Source organism: Schistocerca nitens, chromosome 10, assembly GCF_023898315.1.
Source record: "Schistocerca nitens isolate TAMUIC-IGC-003100 chromosome 10, iqSchNite1.1, whole genome shotgun sequence".
In the NCBI taxonomy this organism is placed as follows: domain Eukaryota; kingdom Metazoa; phylum Arthropoda; class Insecta; order Orthoptera; family Acrididae; genus Schistocerca; species Schistocerca nitens.
In genome coordinates, this window is record NC_064623.1 from 157,248,038 (window position 1) to 157,266,537 (window position 18,500).

General features: G+C 45.6%; 1 protein-coding gene across 1 annotated transcript in view; it reads right to left on the reverse strand.

Annotated features, from left to right (window-relative positions):
• LOC126210307 (basic proline-rich protein-like) overlaps positions 1-18,500 on the reverse strand; it is a 94,143-nt gene that overhangs the window by 64,027 nt on the left and 11,616 nt on the right. The window contains exon 2 of the mRNA XM_049939503.1: positions 6,696-7,171. Within this exon, the coding sequence (XP_049795460.1) occupies positions 6,696-7,157 (462 nt within the window). The 5' untranslated portion in view covers positions 7,158-7,171. The remainder of the gene's footprint in view (positions 1-6,695; positions 7,172-18,500) is intronic.

Genomic DNA, 18,500 nt, shown 5'->3' on the forward strand with positions numbered 1-18,500 from the left:
AAAAACCAATGAAGATTATACTGAAGCATATAGGAAGAAAGAGAAAATAGAAGAAATGTGTTAATGGAAGTCAAGTCCCAGTGAGTGCAGATCCAAGGTTGGGTCACAGGACAAGTGCCCATCTCTGGAGTTCAGAAAACTGGTATCGGGTGTGAGGATCAAAACAGCTCATGTGATGTAGCAGTAGCAGGCACTCAGGTTCCTCGAGTCCTGCTGTAGAGCACATTCATCATCTCGGTACTAATTGTCCTAAAGGCAAGCAGTTCTTTGATACCCATTTGTGCACTCCGTCAAAATAACAGTGGTCAATCCTACACAAGCATTGTGTAGTTCTTAACACATTGGAGATCAAGCTCCAGCATAGCTCAAGCCACAACTTTCTGTCAAAAAGAATGCACCCTAGCATAGGTCGGGCCGCGATTTTGTCTGCACGTGAGTCTTCTAAGGCTAGAAAACTCAACTCGTTTCATCTGAGAACAATGTCCAAACATCTGGATACCTGTTCTTTGACTGGTACTGCCTTTTGTTATCAATTTTTAGAATTATTCTTAAAGAAACATTAGCCAATGTAACGGCTGCCGTCCTGAATGGCTGAGCCAATATGATCACACAGACATAATTTCGTGCAAGTACTTGTTGGGTTTTGCAGTTTGCCATAATTCTGCTACAAATACATCATGTTTGTTGAGTCAGCAAGAAACTTTGGGAACTTGAAAGGAAGAAATTACACAATAACTCACCTCGCACTTCCTTCTTGGGAGGATAATTGTCCTTTCTGTCATGATTATTTTAAAATATATAAGCCACCACAGTAAAAAAGTAAATATGGATAATAAATCTTGACATTTGATCCCTTTTCATATGTATTACTCTTTAAGATACATCAATTACATATGTGCCAATAACACTTTAAATAATGGCATAAATGGCTGCTTTCTTAGGTCTGATATTCTTCTGAGTGGCCGGACTCCCAAGTGTTAACTGCACTACTCACTTCTCTTCATCCAATCCATCTTTAGTTCCCACTCTGTGCTCATAATCTCTGGACTGAAATGACTGAGTGTTTTTTTGTCTCTGATGCCTCCCACTACGTCTGTCTCTCCTCCTCGGAACACGACAGTCCCTTTCTTATCCTGGGGTTAATATGACATTCCCTTCCTTTCTAACCTTCTCCAACCTATCCCTCATCCACCTCCACAGCTAAGTGGTCAGCGTAACCACTACATGGATGATTAATTGAGATGGGTTATGGGACCGAACAGCAAGGTCATCAGTCCCGCGATTCCGAAGTTAGTCACAGAAGAAAGAGGGTCTGCTAAATGTGGATGGATCCAGTCACGGGAGTCAAATCACAAAATAAGGACGATTAAACAGACATAATGAATGGCATAAAAGCTGAGACTAAATCTAAAAACTGGAGAAAATGGGGGCAATCTTTCCGTGGAAACATGGTCATGGGGTGCCAGACCGAGAAGACTGAAAAAGAGGTCCCAACCACAACTACCTCGCCCCTGCTCCAAGACTAAAGTACAACCTTATATCTGGAAATAAAAACCACTTTCAAGGAGGAAACTGAGGACCAGTTCAATCATCCGTGAATCGTCTCCTAATATTAAATTCAAGGATACAGGATGACTATACTTAGCACGAAGGGCAAAAAGTAGGAGACATTCCACCAATATGCGGGATACCATCAGTCTGGCTCCACAACCACATCGTGGGGGTGGGGGTCATTACGTAGGAGGAAACAACGAGTGAGCCTGGTATGACCAATATGTAGATGGTGTAAAACAGTGGACTCCTTCCAAGAGGAGTGGAAGGAAGAGCGCCAAACTGCAGTAGACTCCTCGATTGTGCGGAGTTTATTACTATGAGCAGTAGAGTAGTGCACCAGATGTCATTCCATTTTTGGGCAACGAGAGATTTGACATAGATCTGCATATCCGCAGCTGATATCACGAAAGGAAATGACGGGTACGTACCTGCTTTTCTAGCCAAACGGTCAGCCAGTTGATTCCCTGGGATGTCCACGACTTGGGACCCAGAGGAAGACAACGGAACAGGCGGCATGACCAAGGGCAGAGAGAAGATCGTGGAAAACAGAGACCAAAGGGTGAAGAGAGTAGCATCGGTCGTTAGCCTGCAGGCTGCTCATTGAATCTGAACAAATTAAAACACTGTGGAGGGAGGCCTGAGAAACAGAAAGGAGAGCTCTGTGAATGGCTAGAAGCTCTGCTGTGAACACACTACATGATCCAGGCAATAAATGGTGTTCTAAGTCAGTAGGAGATGTGGAAGCATATGCCACTTTATCGACTGTCTTAGAACCATCAGTGTAAAAGATGGTGACACCTTACTCTGCAAGGATGGCACATACAAAATGCTGGAAAACCATACAGGCGACAGAGATCTTAGGACCCTGGAATAAATCGGTCCTAATCCATGGTTAGGCACCATCTAAGGGAGGTATGGGAGGAAAGACATGGGGTGCATTCCAGTGAGTGGAGATGGAGATCCCGACAGTGGGAAGTAAGATGCATGTCAACTGGCAAACCCACTCATGGGCAGGTTTCTGGAGGGAAGCATCCCTCATTGCCAAAGAGCACAGGATACAGGGGATGGTCAGGGGATTGGCGAATAGCAATTGAGTAAGAAACCAGGAATTGGCTCCATTGTATGTGTAGAGGGGGAACCCCTGCTTCTGTGAGGAGACTATCAACGGAACTAGTGCAAAAGGCACCAGGGTCAAGCAGTTTCAAAGTAGAAAGAGCTACTAAGCCATAAACCTGACTACCACAATTTGGTCTGGATAAGACCAGAATACAGTACAGATGGAGAAGAGTGGTACGGTCTGCACCCCAAGATGTGTGGCCAGGAGGCGGAGTGCATTAGGCATATGCATGCACGAAGTCTTTAGGTGACAATATGGAGCAGCCATGTCAGCTTGTTATCAAAAATAAGGCCCAACAAATGAGACCTTGCTACAACATTGACGAGCTGGTCAACTAAATAAAGTTCTGGATCGTGGTGTACTGTGGGTCGACGACAAAACTGCATAATCTGTATTTTGGAGGGAGAAAACTGGAAGCCATGGGAACTGGTCCATGCAGAGGCCCATCAGATGGCGCCGTGGAGCTGGTGCTCAGCAGGTGCTACCAAGTGGGAGCTGCACGAGATGCAAAAATCGTCGATGTACAATTCTGGGGTAACCAGAGGCCCAACAGAGGTCACAAGCCCATTGATGGCAATGAAGAAGAGTGTGTCACTTAGCACAGAATCCTGTGGGATACCGTTCTCCTGAATCCGAGGGGCGCTGAGTGAAGTGCCAACTTGAACCCGGAAGAGCCAGTGAGATAAAAACTCGCATATAAAAATCTGAAGCAACTACAGAAGTCCCAGTCATGGAAGGTAACTAAAATGTGATGGTGCCAGGTCATTTTGTATGCCTTATGAATGTCAAAGAAGACTGCGATAAGGTGCCAGCAATGAGTAAAAGACTGTCAGATGGCTGTTTCCAATGTGAGTAAAAGGTCAGTTGGAGATCATCCTACCTGAAAGCCACACTGATACAGGGACAAAAGGCCCCGAGATTCGAGTACCCAACATTATCTGAAGCTAACCATCCTCTCAAGCAGTTTACATAGTACATTCATCAGGATAACTGGGTGGTAGCTGTCTAGAGATGTTGGGTCCTTCCCGGCCTTAAGGAAAGGGATAACTATTCTGTCTCACCATTGTGACTGAAAAGCACTTGTGAGCCAAATGCGGTTGAAGACCCTGAGAAGATGTTGCCTCTGGGGAACCTCCAAGTGTTGGATCATCTGGTTGTGGATGGAATCCGGGCCTGGGGCCGTGTCTCGTGAAGCAGTAAGAGCCTGCACCAATTCCCATTCAGTGAAGGGTTCATTATAGAGCTCAGCATGGTGTGGGATGAAACAGAGAGGGCTCTGTTCAACTCAACAATTGGCCCTGCTGAATGCCCAACATTGGGGCCTGTCTGCCTGGCGGCAGCAGGGGAACGATAGAATCACCGGAAAGTGATCACTGTCAGAAAGGTCATCATGTGGGTTGGGGAACCATCATTGAGGAGGCACAAATCAAGGTCCTTAATAAGTTGGTCAGTTAGGAGACCCCTACCCATTGAAGCGACACTCCCCCACAGTGGGTGGTGGGCACTGAAGTCCCCCATGAGGAGAAACAGGGGTGGGAGTTACTGGATTAAGATAGACAGTGCAACGAAAGGAAGTGACCTACCTGGAGGGAGGTAGACATTCCAATTGGTGAGTGCTGGAGTCATTTGCACTCAAACTACTATTGCTTCCAGGTTGGTATGTAGTGGGATCCAGTCACTAATAATATCGGAGCGAACCAGAGTGCAGACCCCAGCAGATGCTATGCCGGGGCCAGCACAGTTCTGACAAAATGCATGATAACCACCAAATGTTGGAGAGTGGTCATCACGGAAATGCATTTCTTGAAGAACAAGACATAATGCAGAATAGGAGACATGACGTTTCATTTCCGGAAGGTGACAATAGTATCCGTTGCAATTCCACTGGATGCTCATGTGGTGAGAGATCAGGTTAGACATAAAGAACCCAAGAGGAGGTCATTTCACTCGGTCAGTAGTCGTTACTGACCAGGATGGGGTGACATCCATAAATAAGACATCAGACTCAGGTTGTGAGGGGGAAATGGCAGCTCCAGGATCTCGGGGAGGGGGGGAGTGGTAGCCTTGTCTTGGGACTTATGTTTCTTCTCCTCCTCCTCCTCCTCCTCCTCCTCATATTTCAGAGGTGGAGGAGGGCGGGGAAGGGAGTACAAGCATCTGAAAGATCTGGAACCGAAAGAGAGCGGGCAACCTTGGGGCACACAAATGGTATGTCTTGTGGCTGGTTGGAGTCCTCTGGCCTGAGGGACGCCGGGGAAAGGGGTCCCCAGGAGGGAGCCCTAACACCGCCAGGTGCTGTAGAAAGGAGGCACTTCTTTGGCCGTGGAGGAGGAGCAGGTCCCAGATGGGAGGTCGTGGGAACGGGGTTGGGGTAAGCAAGAGATAGGAGGAGGAAATAAAGTAACAGTGGCAAACATTGAAGATACTGACACTGGATGGAATCTCTCATATTTTTAGCGAGCCTCAGCATAAGACAAGCGATCAAGGGACTTTTATTCTTGCATCTTCTTCTCTCTCTCTTGTAAGCCGGTCAATCTGGCGAGTGAGAGGAGTGGCCTTCAGCACAACTGAGACATGCACGTGGTGGAACACAGAGGCTTCCCTCTTGGAGTGGAGGAACTCTTTTTCAACAGGCAGCCTGACCACATCTTTCTACAAGACTCCACTTCACTTTGGCAGTGAATGTGTCCCCACCTGTTCTAGTACAGACGAGGCAGTGGGGAAAGTGTTTCATCCCAAGACACCAAGCCTGGCCCTCCTCCCATGGTGTAGCCAAGGAAGGGAAGGTTGACAGCTCATATGAAGCAGCATTCAATGATCCTTCGCCATTCGAAGAGACGGCTGTATGAGAACGGCCAGATTTCTTCAGCTCGATACACATCACGTGCCAAGCTTCCGCCCTGATACCACCCACTCTGAGCAGGGGGTCTCCCCATGGGCACCACCCAGCCACAGCTAGGGCTGTCTGGCATGGCGGCCGTTGTATGGAGTTCCGATGCTCCAAGGAGACAAGCAACCACTCCTTGGCATACATGGGGAGGGAACAGTTCAGCTATCAGTAGTATGATCCATGCTGTCAAGAGGGGAAGGAAGGGGGAGAGGAATCCACACCACTGATGTTAGGGAGGACATTCCTCCCCAAATGGTTCTTACTAAAAACATGAAGGACGTCAAACCTCAAGTGGGAACCTAAATGCCAGAAAGGATGATAGAACACACTGAAGGAACTAAATTGCAAGCATTACAGGAAACCAGGTGGATAGCCAGGTTGATATAAATCAGAAAACGGCGAGGGGAGAAGGAGGGGGTAACGGGGAAGGAGTGAGGATAGGGAGGGAGAGCAGGGTGAAGGAAATACAGCCAGGGAAGGAAGAATTGGCTGCAATAGCTAGGGGCCCCATGTGCACCACTCGTGAACTCGTGAAAGAACTGTGAGCCCCTGAGGGGGGCTCCTTATGTGGAGGATATGGGTTCAATTCCTGGTAAGGCATGGGTTTTTTCCTCACTGGGAGGATTGGGACAGTGTGCACTCATCTTCGTGACACTAGCTGACTGGTGACGTGCTGATCACGTGTCTCACAATCACAGATTAGACTGATCCTCGTACTGTCTTGTAGGCAGCAGTCACCCAGCCGGGACAGCCCTAAGGCCTAATTCTTGACTGATGTGTACAATTTTTTTAACATTATCTTTCAGTCTTCTAGAACGACATTATTTCTTTTCTATAACATTATCTTATTGTTGTTGTTGTTGTTGTTGTTGTGATCTTCAGTCCTGAGACTGGTTTGATGCAGCTCTCCATGCTACTCTATCCTGTGAAAGCTGCTTCAACTCCCAGTACTTACTGCAACCTACATCCTTCTGAATCTGCTTAATGTATTCATTTCTTGGTCTCCCTATACGATTTTTACCCTCCACGCTGCCCTCCAATGCAAAATGTTGTTTATAACTCAGCTAGACCTCCAGACTGGCAGTAATGTGTATAAACAGTGTTAACCTAGATTTAAAATGGGAAGTAACTCACAGGTGAATTGTGAGGTAGGCTCCCATTAGTGGCTCCAGGCTGTTGTGGCCTCTGGGGCTGTGGGTGTGGCTGTGGCGGCTGTGGTTTCTGTTGTTGATGCTGCGCCTGCTGCTGTGGCGGAGGTGGAGGGGGTGGCGGCGGCGGAGGAGGTGGTGGAGGCTGCGATGGTTGTTGTGGCTTCTGCAGCTGCTGGAGCTGTGGTTTCTGTTGTGGCTGCTGTTGCTGCTGCTGTTTCTGCTGAGGCTGCAGTTGTTTCTGCTGCAGTTGGGCCTGTTGTGGCTGGATTTGCTTCTGTTGTTGGGGTTGCTTTGGCTGCTGCTGTGGTGGTGGTGGATGTTGTTGTTGCTGCTGCTGTTGGTGCTTTTGCTGCTGCTGTTGCTGTTTTTGATTATGTTGCTCCATGGGAGAGCATGATGGAATGGGAGGACCATCAGATGTGCCTGATGCTGTTGAGACAGTCATCACTTTACTGCTACCTGGAACAAAGATTTAGTCTGATGTAGGATGATTATCTCTCTCTCTCTCTCTCTCTCTCTCTCTCTCTCACACACACACACACACAAACACACACACACACACACACACACACACACACACACAAATTGTGCCTGTCAACAAATCCACATCTCGGGAAAAAGAACACCCAAGCTTTTAGGCTGAAGATTTTAGTGTTATGCATTGTGGCTGGCCCACCATGTTTATTCTGTGGATCAGGAAGCTGCAGTTATTTGATGTAGCATTTTCATTCTTTTCAGTGTTTTCTCTTTTTTATTACAATTTTTAAACCTGAGTAAATGCATGATATTGTGTGTGTGTGTGTGTGTGTGTGTGTGTGTGTGTGTGTGTGTGTGTGCACGTGCGAGAGAGAGAGAGAGAGAGAGAGAGAGAGAGAGAGAGAGAGAGAGAGCGCGCGCGCAAGAGACAAGACACTGTGAATTACAAGGTCTGACTGCAGCTTTGTATCTTTCATCACTATAGATTTGTGGAGATTTATTATTAACAATAATATTTTGTGATTCAAGCAATTGTTACAGGTGTACAAGGTGTGATTCAGAAGTTTCAAGACTGATTCATTTCTGAATAGGGGAGCGCGTGCGGACTGGTTCCGAAAGGTGGAGGAAGTAGTGGGGGGTCTCAGGGAACGAACTGACGCTGTGGCAGTTGTCTCCGGAAACCTGGAGAGTGCGCATCACTTGCAGTGTTAGTGCTTGTCATTAACCTTGGTCGAAAAGTGGGAGAGGCGAAAATGGAGCAGCACTTGGAGCAGCGTTATGTGATTAAGTTTTGCATGTGACAGAACAAAACTGCCACGGAGACTCTCAGTATAATTCAAGAGGCCTTTAAGGAAGAAGCCATGTCCCGTGCAATGGTTTTCATGTGGCACAAACATTTCAAAGATGGCCGTGGGAATGTTGAAGACGACAACCACTCTGGGAGTCCATCATCAAGCCAGATGGATCAAAATGTGGAGAGAGTGCAGGAACTTTTAAACAATGACCTTCGTCTTGTTGTGTTGTTGTTGTGGTCTTCAGTCCTGAGACTGATTTGATGCAGCTCTCCATGCTACTCTATCCTGTGCAAGCTTCTTCAACTCCCAGTACCTACTGCAACCTACATCCTTCTGAATCTGCTTAGTGTATTGATCTCTTGGTCTCCCTCTACGATTTTTACCCTCCACGCTGCCCTCCAATGCTAAATTTGTGATCCCTTGATGCCTCAAAACATGTCCTACCAACCGATCCCTTCTTCTAGTCAAGTTGTGCCACAAACTTCTCTTCTCCCCAATCCTATTCAATACCTCCTCATTAGTTACGTGATCTACCCACCTTATCTTCAGCATTCTTCTGTAGCACCACATTTCGAAAGCTTCTATTCTCTTCTTGTCCAAACTGGTTATCGTCCATGTTTCACTTCCATACATGGCTACACTCCATACAAATACTTTCAGAAACGACTTCCTGACCCTTAAATCTATACTCGATGTTAACAAATTTCTCTTCTTCAGAAACGATTTCCTTGCCACTGCCAGTCTACATTTTATATCCTCTCTACTTCGACCATCATCAGTTATTTTACTCCCTAAATAGCAAAACTCCTTTACTACTCATTTCCTAATCTAATCCCCTCAGCATCACCCGATTTAATTTGACTACATTCCATTATCCTCGTTTTGCTTTTGTTGATGTTCATCTTATATCCTCCTTTCAAGACACTGTCCATTCCGTTCAACTGCTCTTCCAAGTCCTTTGCTGTCTCTGACAGAATTACAATGTCATCGGCGAACCTCAAAGTTTTTACTTCTTTTCCATGCCATCTGGTTTCTGTACAAATTGTAAATAGCCTTTCGCTCCCTGTATTTTACCCCGGCCACCTTCAGAATTTGAAAGAGAGTATTCCAGTTAACGTTGTCAAAAGCTTTCTCTAAGTCTACAAATGCTAGAAACGTAGGTTTGCCTTTTCTTAATCTTTCTTCTAAGATAAGTCGTAAGGTTAGTATTGCCTCACGTGTTCCAACATTTCTACGGAATCCAAACTGATCTTCCCCGAGGTCCGCTTCCACCAGTTTTTCCATTCGTCTGTAAAGAATTCGCGTTAGTATTTTGCAGCTGTGACTTATTAAACTGATAGTTCGGTAATTTTCACATCTGTCAACACCTGCTTTCTTTGGGATTGGAATTATTATATTCTTCTTGAAGTCTGTGGGTATTTCGCCTGTCTCATACATCTTGCTCACCAGATGGTAGAGTTTTGTCAGGACTGGCTCTCCCAAGGCCATCAGTAGTTCTAATGGAATGTTGTCTACTCCCGGAGCCTTGTTTCGACTCAGGTCTTTCAGTGCTCTGTCAAACTCTTCACGCAGTATCTTATCTCCCATTTCATCTTCATCTACATCCTCTTCCATTTCCATTATATTGTCCTCAAGTACATCGTCCTTGTATAAACCCTCCATATACTCCTTCCACCTTTCTGCCTTCCCTTCTTTGCTTAGAACTGGGTTGCCATCTGAGCTCTTGATATTCATACAAGTGGTTCTCTTCTCTCCAAAGGTCTCTTTAATTTTCCTGTACGCAGTATCTATCTTACCCCTAGTGAGACAAGCCTCTACATCCTTACATTTGTCCTCTAGCCACCCCTGCTTAGCCATTTTGCACTTTCTGTCGATCTCATTTTTGAGACGTTTGTATTCCCTTTTGCCTGCTTCATTTACTGCATTTTTATATTTTCTCCTTTCATCAATTAAATTCAATATTTCTTCTGTTACCCAAGGATTTCTATTAGCCCTCATCTTTTTACCTACTTGATCCTCTGCTGCCTTCACTACTTCATCCCTCAGAGCTACCCATTCTTCTTCTACTGTATTTCTTTCCCCCATTCCTGTCAATTGTTCCCTTATGCTGTCCCTGAAACTCTCTACAACCTCTGCTTCTTTCAGTTTATCCAGGTCCCATCTCCTTAAATTCCCACCTTTTTGCAGTTTCTTCAGTTTCAATCTGCAGTTCATAACCAATAGATTGTGGTCAGAATCCACATCTGCCCCTGGAAATGTCTTACAATTTAAAACCTGGTTCCTAAATCTCTGTCTTACCATTATATAATCTATCTGATACCTATTAGTATCTCCAGGATTCTTCCAGGTATACAACCTTCTTTTATGATTCTTGAACCAAGTGTTAGCTATGATTAAGTTATGCTCTGTGCAAAATTCTACAAGGCGGCTTCCTCTTTCATTTCTTCCCCCCAATCCATATTCACCTACTATGTTTCCTTCTCTTCCTCATCTGCAGAGCTAGTTGGCATATAAACTTGTACTACTGTAGTAGGCATGGGCTTCGTGTCTATCTTGGCCACAATAATGCGATCGCTATGCTGTTTGTAGTAGCTTACCCGTACACCTATTTTTTTATTCATTATTAAATCTACTCCTGCATTACCCCTATTTGATTTTGTATTTGTAACCCTGTAATCACCTGACCAAAAGTCTTGTTCCTCCTGCCACCGAACTTCACTAATTCCCACTATATCTAACTTTAACCTATCCATTTCCCTTTCTAAATTTTCTAACCTACCTGCCCGATGAAGGGATCTGACATTCCACGCTCCGATCCGTAGAATGCCAGTTTTCTTTCTCCTGATAACGACGTCCTCTTGAGTAGTCCCCGCCCGGAGATCCGAATGGGGGACTATTTTACCTCCGGAATATTTTACCCAAGAGGACGCCATTATCATTTAATCATACAGTAAAGCTGCATGTCCTCGGGAAAAATTACGGCTGTAGTTTCCCCTTGCTTTCAGCCGTTCGCAGTACCAGCACAGCAAGGCCGTTTTGGTTAATGTTACAAGGCCAGATCAGTCAATCATCCAGACTGTTGCCCCTGCAACTACTGAAAAGGCTGCTGCCCCTCTTCAGGAACCACATGTTTATCTGGCCTCTCAACAGATGCCCCTCCGTTGTGGTTGCACCTACGGTACGGGCATTTGTATCGCTGAGGCACGCAAGCCTCCCCACCAATGGCAAGGTCCATGGTTCATGGGGGAAGGACCTTCGTCTTAGTACTAGATTAATTGCCAATGAACTGGGACTCAGAGTACCGTGTGGAGGAGTGCGACGGAGAATTTGATGATGCGAAAAGTGTGTGCCAAATTGGTGCCAAAAGTTTAGTCGATGAATCATAAGAAACGGCGCATGACTGTATGCCAGGAAATGCTCCAATGGTTGAATGTTGGTCCGAACCTTCTGGAGAAAGTGGTTACTGGTGATGAGACCTGGGTCTACAAACACGATCCTCAGCTGAAGCGTCAAAGCTCAGAATGGCACACTGCTTCCTCGCTGAAGCCCAAGAAAGCTTGCGTGAGCAAGTTGTGTGTGAAGTGCATCTGATTGTCTTTTTTTTCCCTTGATGGTAAAGGAGTGATTCACAAGGAGTTTGTTGCTTGTGAACATACACAGGTGACTTTTACACTGGAGTGCTCCGCCACTTGAGGGATTGAGTTTGCCGTGTCCACGCGGAGACCAAGGGCGACTGGATTCTCCACCATGGCAACGTGCCCGCTCACACGCCATGCGCAGGCACCAAAGTTTTGGTCAAGTTCAATGTCACAGCACTGCCGCAGCCACCTACAACCCCGACTTGGCTCCAAGTGACTTTTTCCTCTTCCCCTAAATCAAGACAGGCCTAAAAGGGAAGCAATGCGACTCCATCAATGCCATCCAGCAGGCTTCAACGAGAGCCCTTGATAGCATGACGCCCGAGGCCTTTCAGAAGGGCTACGAACAGTGGAAGATGCGCTGGAAGTGCTATGTTGATACTGAAGGATCATATTTTGAAGAATTTTAGTCCACTGTACTTAAATATCCAATAAATTTCTAGTTCCGAGTCAAGTCTTGAAACTTTTGAATCACACCCTGTAAATATTCATGACAGACTTTCAGTACTTTAATGTATACACTGTACAGTTACAAACATGAATTCTATAATTTATTTTCATTGTAATACAGATAATTACTTTACACTTAGTCTCAGAAAAAAATATCTGCTGTGCAAGGAAGATTGTGGAATGCTTCATAAGAAATGTGCAGCTCCCATCTTTTGTATGCACAATAGACAGTGCAGCTGACAAATGGGAAGGGGTTTAGAAGCCTACAGAGACAGTCTTGGTCAAAGTGTTGATCTGTTTAACTCAGCCAATATTCTTGTTAAAGTACTCAAAATCATAATTTGACTGAAAGTTATGTAAACACAGTCTTCTGTGCAAACATCAAAGCAATTATGACTGTTAAACTGGAGTTGGGCATGTATTTAGACGTAGGTATGTCCAAAAAGCATTCCCAGGCCATCAATAATATAAGTACAAAACTAACTTCCCATAAATCCACTGCCAAAGTGAATCTGTACAATTTTGACAACAGTTTTCCATTTTTAATAATACGTAAATCTGACCTAGACCTGACATGCATTCATTTAAATAGCTCACTTTGTTTTTTAACCTACGTTCCCTAACATGAACCTGTGTACATTCATTCAACTTTGTTGCATTGTTCGCTACAGAGAAGCAGAAGTAAAATTTAAACACTACTATCCATGTTTTTGTATTTTTGCGTACTTTCGACCATTAATTTACAATTCAGAAACTATTCTGAGGAAGTTCCAGAAAAATGTTTTGGCCATCCTATAATTTATCTTTTATGTAAACTAGACATACAGCCTTAGAGGAATGCAGTGACGATTTTGTACATATTTTTCATTTTATATTTTATTATATATTTAGAAAGAAAGAGAAAATGGTTTAGTAAAATTCTAGGAGACTATATCAGAAAATTGAATTAACTCCTCTCAACAACTACAGAGACTCAAATACGTCACATTGTAACAGATCAAAGAAAACCTCAAGCTTGGCCTATCTGTACATACCAAAGACTTTTAGTTACAGGTACAACACTCAGAAAATGCACAGGTCTACTAAAAAGATTGCTTATACTATACGCCTGCGACCTCTTCTGGAGTCTTGGGTGCAGTGTGGGATCCACGTCAGGTATTATTGACGGAGGATAGTGAGAAAGTCCAAAGAAGGGCAGCTCATTTTGTATTGTCTTGAAACAGGGGTGGGAGTGTCACGGAAAGAATACACAAAGTGGACTGTCAATAATTCAAAACAATGTGTCTTTCACTGCGGCAGGATCTTCTCATGAAATTTCAATCACCAAAGTGTGAAAATATTTTGCTGGATCCCCTCTACATACGGATAAATAATCAGCATAATAAAATAAGATAAATCAGAGCTCACATGGAAAGTTTTAAGTGTTTGTTTTCATCACACTGTTCAAAACTGGAACGTTGGAGAAATAGCATTAACGTGGTTTGATGAACCCTCTAACAAGCACTTAATGGTGAATTACAGAGAAATCATGTAGATGTAGACATGAATGCTGCTCAATGACCAATGAAGAGATGGAACAAGAAAGGACTGCCATGTTAGACAGTTATCTACATCCCTCTCTCTAGGTCACCCCCACATTCATGCTCCATAAGAGACACTGTGGTGCACAGCAGAGGGTACTTTCTACAACTACTATTCCTTCACTTTCCCTATTCGACTTACAAACAGAACGTGGGAAAAATAATTGTCTATATATTTGTGCACGAGACCTGGATTACCTTTCTTATTTACGCGGGATTTATGCGAGATGTAAAATGGTGGCAGTAGGGTTGCTCTGCAGTCTGTCGGAAAACTTTCTCAAGAGAGTTTCAAGAAAAGAACATCATCTTCCCTCGAGGGACCTCTCCGGGGGACACCACCTTGATGAAGCACTGTCTGTGCGGGTGGAGAGGCTGGCATATCTGCGGGAAGCTGAGGGCTATGCCGAAGGTAGAGGACCTACTGCCGGAAAGGCCTCAGCCGATGGATCAGACTAAGAGTGTCCCACAACGTCCCTTCTTCCCTAACCACTCCTAGTCCTACCCTATTCCCTGACTCAACCCAAGGTGTGATGGGATCCATGCTGAGGGGTGCGTGGCACATGGTAAGATGTGTCACAAACGGAGCCTCAGGGATACCGGGCGACCTCCCTGAGTAATTAGCCTTACACCGTGCGGGGTATTCGTGGTGCGGACCTTCTAGATTCCCAAATCTCGTGGGACCAACATGGACACGACTACAGAAAAAGAAACTGAGGGCAAATTGAGACCTCAGATACCCAAAAATCGGGGACTGAACCGATGGAAGGCACTTCCACTACTGAATTAGGGTCTAGACCTGAGCCAGAAGTGGGAACTGTAACCGAGAAGCTGGACCAGATTAAGATCAAAGGCTTGTTTGAGGCCCAAAGGAGGAAGCTACTCAGGGAACAGAGGGAAAAGGAAGGAAAACTATGACTTCCTAAACACAAGTGGAGGGAAGTAAAGGGACTAGAACCCAAGACACCCTGGAAAAAAAACTGTCTCAGGTTGAAGGGGACACGCTGACCCCCACAACGTCAAAGAGAGGTAGTAAGTGGATAAGAGAGGAATCGAAGACTCCCTCCTCCCTGGATAAGCGACTCCAGAAAAAACTGAGGCAATAACTAGGGAAACAGACCTATAGTACTGCAGTCTCGGTTTTTAGGATGGCAGTTATCCAGGAAGTTTATCCACTGGTGGCCATTACCTCGCAGCAGGAAGAACTAGTACAGATGGTCCTCTTTGAAAAGAATGGGGGGGTGGGGGGGGGGACACTGGCCCAGGTCCCAACTTCAGGAGAGTCTGTCTAGATTGTGGTGCACTCATTTTTGTCTGTGAGGAGGTGCACACAGTGGCTCAAGGACAAGGTGCCCATGATATCCCCGTGGGAAGACGCGAAGCTGCTGGTCAAGACGGCAGCTGAGCTTCTTAAGACCGCAAAGATATCATTATGGGTACCCGAGATCCTTAAGGAAGTCTCTCCCAAGACTCTGTTCGGGAAAATAGGGGCCCAGAACCCAAAAGTCCCGACAGAAGACTGCAGAGTGATTAACCAGAAGGTTGCTCCGAAAGGACGAAACCTGGTGGTGGAGGTCGGTGAGAAGACCCTGAAGGCGATGCGGGAGCAGGACCTGAAACTGTTTTTAGGGTTCTCACAGGTCACCATCAGGGTTCTCAAAGACCTCAAACATGGCAGTAAGACGGAGCCTGGAGATGCTGCAGATTAATCTGCAGCACAGCATAGGGGCCTTTGCTGCCCTGAGCCGCTGCCTGGGAAGACAGGAAGTGGACTTGGCCCTGATACAAGAACCCTATTTATACAAAGGGGGTGTATCGGGCATCGGAGGCACTGGAGGTAAGCTGATCAATGCTAGGAACTCCAAAACATGCATCTATGTTAGAAACGGCATTTCTTTCATGCCAATGATGGATTTCTGCTCTAGGGACTTAGTGACCTTAAAAATTCAGCAATGTGAGGAAGGTATCACGAGGGAAATTGTCATGGACTCAGCATACCTTCCTTACAAAGACAGTTCTCCCCCTCCCTTGGAGGTGAGGAGGCTGGTAGAGACTTGCCATCGGCAAGGTGACCAACTACTGGTGGGGTGCGACGCCAATGCCTACAACCTAGTGTGGGGCAGCAAGGACACCAACAGTAGAGATGAGTACCTTCTTGAATTCCTCTTAGCTAACAACTTAGAGGTCCTGAATAGGGGCAATGAACCTACATTCAGGAATAGCAGAAGGCAAGAAGTAATTGACATAACATTTGGTTACATGATGATGGGTAGCTATGTCAAACAATGGCATGTGGTGTTGGAGCCATCCTCATCGGACCACATGTACATTAAATTCAAGGTTGAAATGGGAATCAGACAGACCATGACTTATAGAAATCCTAGGAAAACAGACTGGGAGACATATAAGAGGGACCTTGACTTAGGCTTATCAGAAATTAAAACCACGATAAGGAAGTCAGTAGAATTTGAGGCAGTAGCAGAGGCTGTTACCTCTGCCATAGTGACCTCATATCAGGACAACTGCACAATCACCAGGAAATGCACAAATAGGAGTGTTCCTTGGTGGAATAACAAATTGGAAACACACAGAAAACAGGTACGGAGAGTGTTTAATATTGCGAGACGTAGAGGATAATGGGCTAAATATCCTGAGGCCCTTGTCAGTTACAATCTTGCAATAAGACAAGCAAAGGAGGCATCCTGGAAGGCATTCTGTGAGGAAGTGGAAGGCATGACTATACAAGCCAGACTTCACAAGATTCTCACTAGAGTACCAACTAATCCAGAAGGTACGTTGAGGAAGGAGGATGGGGAATATACAAAGACAGCACATGAGAGACTGGAATTGCTCCTCAAAACTCACTTCCCTCAATATGCTCTGCCAGATAACACAGACCAGTATGTAACCCCAGAGAGACAATGGTTCTCAGACACTCTAAGAGAGGACTGGGAATCCGCCAAGGAGTGTGTGAACTTCAACAAAATCCAGTGGGCGGTGGGAACATTCCAGCCGTTCAAGTCACATGGCCCTGATGGAATTTTTCCAGCGCTCCTGCAACAGGCAGGAGGACAGCTTATAAGAATCCTATCCAGGCTATTTAGGGTTAGTTTAGCAGTAGGAATCATTCCCAATGTTTGGAGGGCAGTGAAAGTTGTCTTCATTACAAAGCCAGGGAGGATTGATCATACCAAGGCCAAGGATATGAGACCAATGTCTGTCCTCCTTCATTCTCAAAACATTGGAAAAACTGGTTAATGTATACGTTGGGGAGAGGAGGCTATGTAGGGTCCCTCTACACCTGAACCAACACGCATACCAACCAGGTAAATCACGTGAGACACCTCTCCACCAACTCGTCGGGAAGGTGGAAAAAGCACTTCACTTCCAAGAAATAGCCTTCTGCATCTTCCTGGATATCGAGGGGGCCTTTGGTAACACAACCTTCGATTCCATGGTAAGGGCAGCAGAGGTGCATGACCCAGGGACCACTATATGTAGCTGGACCAGTGGAAGGAAGGAAGGTAGAGGCTACCATGATGAATGAAAAGATGGTAATTAAGACCACTAGAGGCTGCCCACAAGGAGGAGTTTTGCCTCCTCTGTTGTGGAATCTAGTGGTGAATGAACTCATTGAGAAACTAAATTCCAGACAATGCTTTTGTGAAGGATACGTAGATGACCTTGTCATAGTAATACTTGGCAAATTCACTGACACAGTCAGGAATATGGCACAAGGAGGGTTGGACATTGTGCAAAAGTGGTGCATTGAACAGGATCTTAGAGTTAGACCTAAGAAGACTGTTGTGGTGCCATTTATGAAGAGACATATTCAGCATGCAAGTTGGAATCTAAAGCTTGTTGATGAAACTCTACCTGTGAAGGGGACAGTGAAATATCTAGGGGTAACCTTGGATGAGAAGCTAACTTGGACCCCTCATATTAAAAGTATCTGCTCCAAGGCAAAAAGCACTTTAGTGAGTACTAGGAGGGCTTGTGGCAAAAACTGGGGCCTAAGCCCCAGGGGTATGCACTGGATATACACCACAGTGGCTAGACCTAGGATTTCCTATAGGGCTGCAGTGTGGTGGAAGAAGGTAGAACGGCAGGTTGCTGCTAAAGAGCTTGCTAAGGTGCAGATATTGGCCTGCTTAGCCATAATGGGCGGAATTAACAGCACACCAACTGCTGGAATGGAAGCCATGCTGTATATGCCTCCAATTCACCTTTGGGTTAAGATGGAGGCAGCAGCTGGGGCATACAGACTTAAAACTGGCAAAACTGAGTCTCATTCAGATATCCAGAATCACACACTAACATAGTGAGTGAGGTAAATATAGGTATGGCTGGGGAAATGCCCGCTGACTATATAGTAACTCCGAACTGCCAGTTCGACACCGTACGGGGGACATCGTTTGGTTCACCGATAGGTCAAAAAACAGATCAAGGCATTGGGGCAGGGTTGTACGGGGTTCAGCCAAGACTGGAGAGAAGCATCTCTCTAGGGAAACTGGCCTCTGTATTTCAAGCTGAAATTACTGCAATCAGGGCATGTGTGGAGGAGAATATGAGTAGGTGCTACAATGACCGTAGCATCTACATCTATTCAGACAGCCAGGCAGCCCTGAAATCATTGGCAACTCCTGCAACAAGATCTAAGATTGTTGCAGATTGCCACAGGGTTCTGGTGGAGCTAGGGGGAAGCAATAGGGTGCGCCTAGTGTGGGTCCCTGGCCACTCAGGGATCTGTGGCAATGAACAAGCCGATAGATTGGCTAGGATGTGGGCAACAACTCCATTTGTTGGACTGGAATCTGTCTTGACAATCACCAAGGCTATTATCAAATTAGAA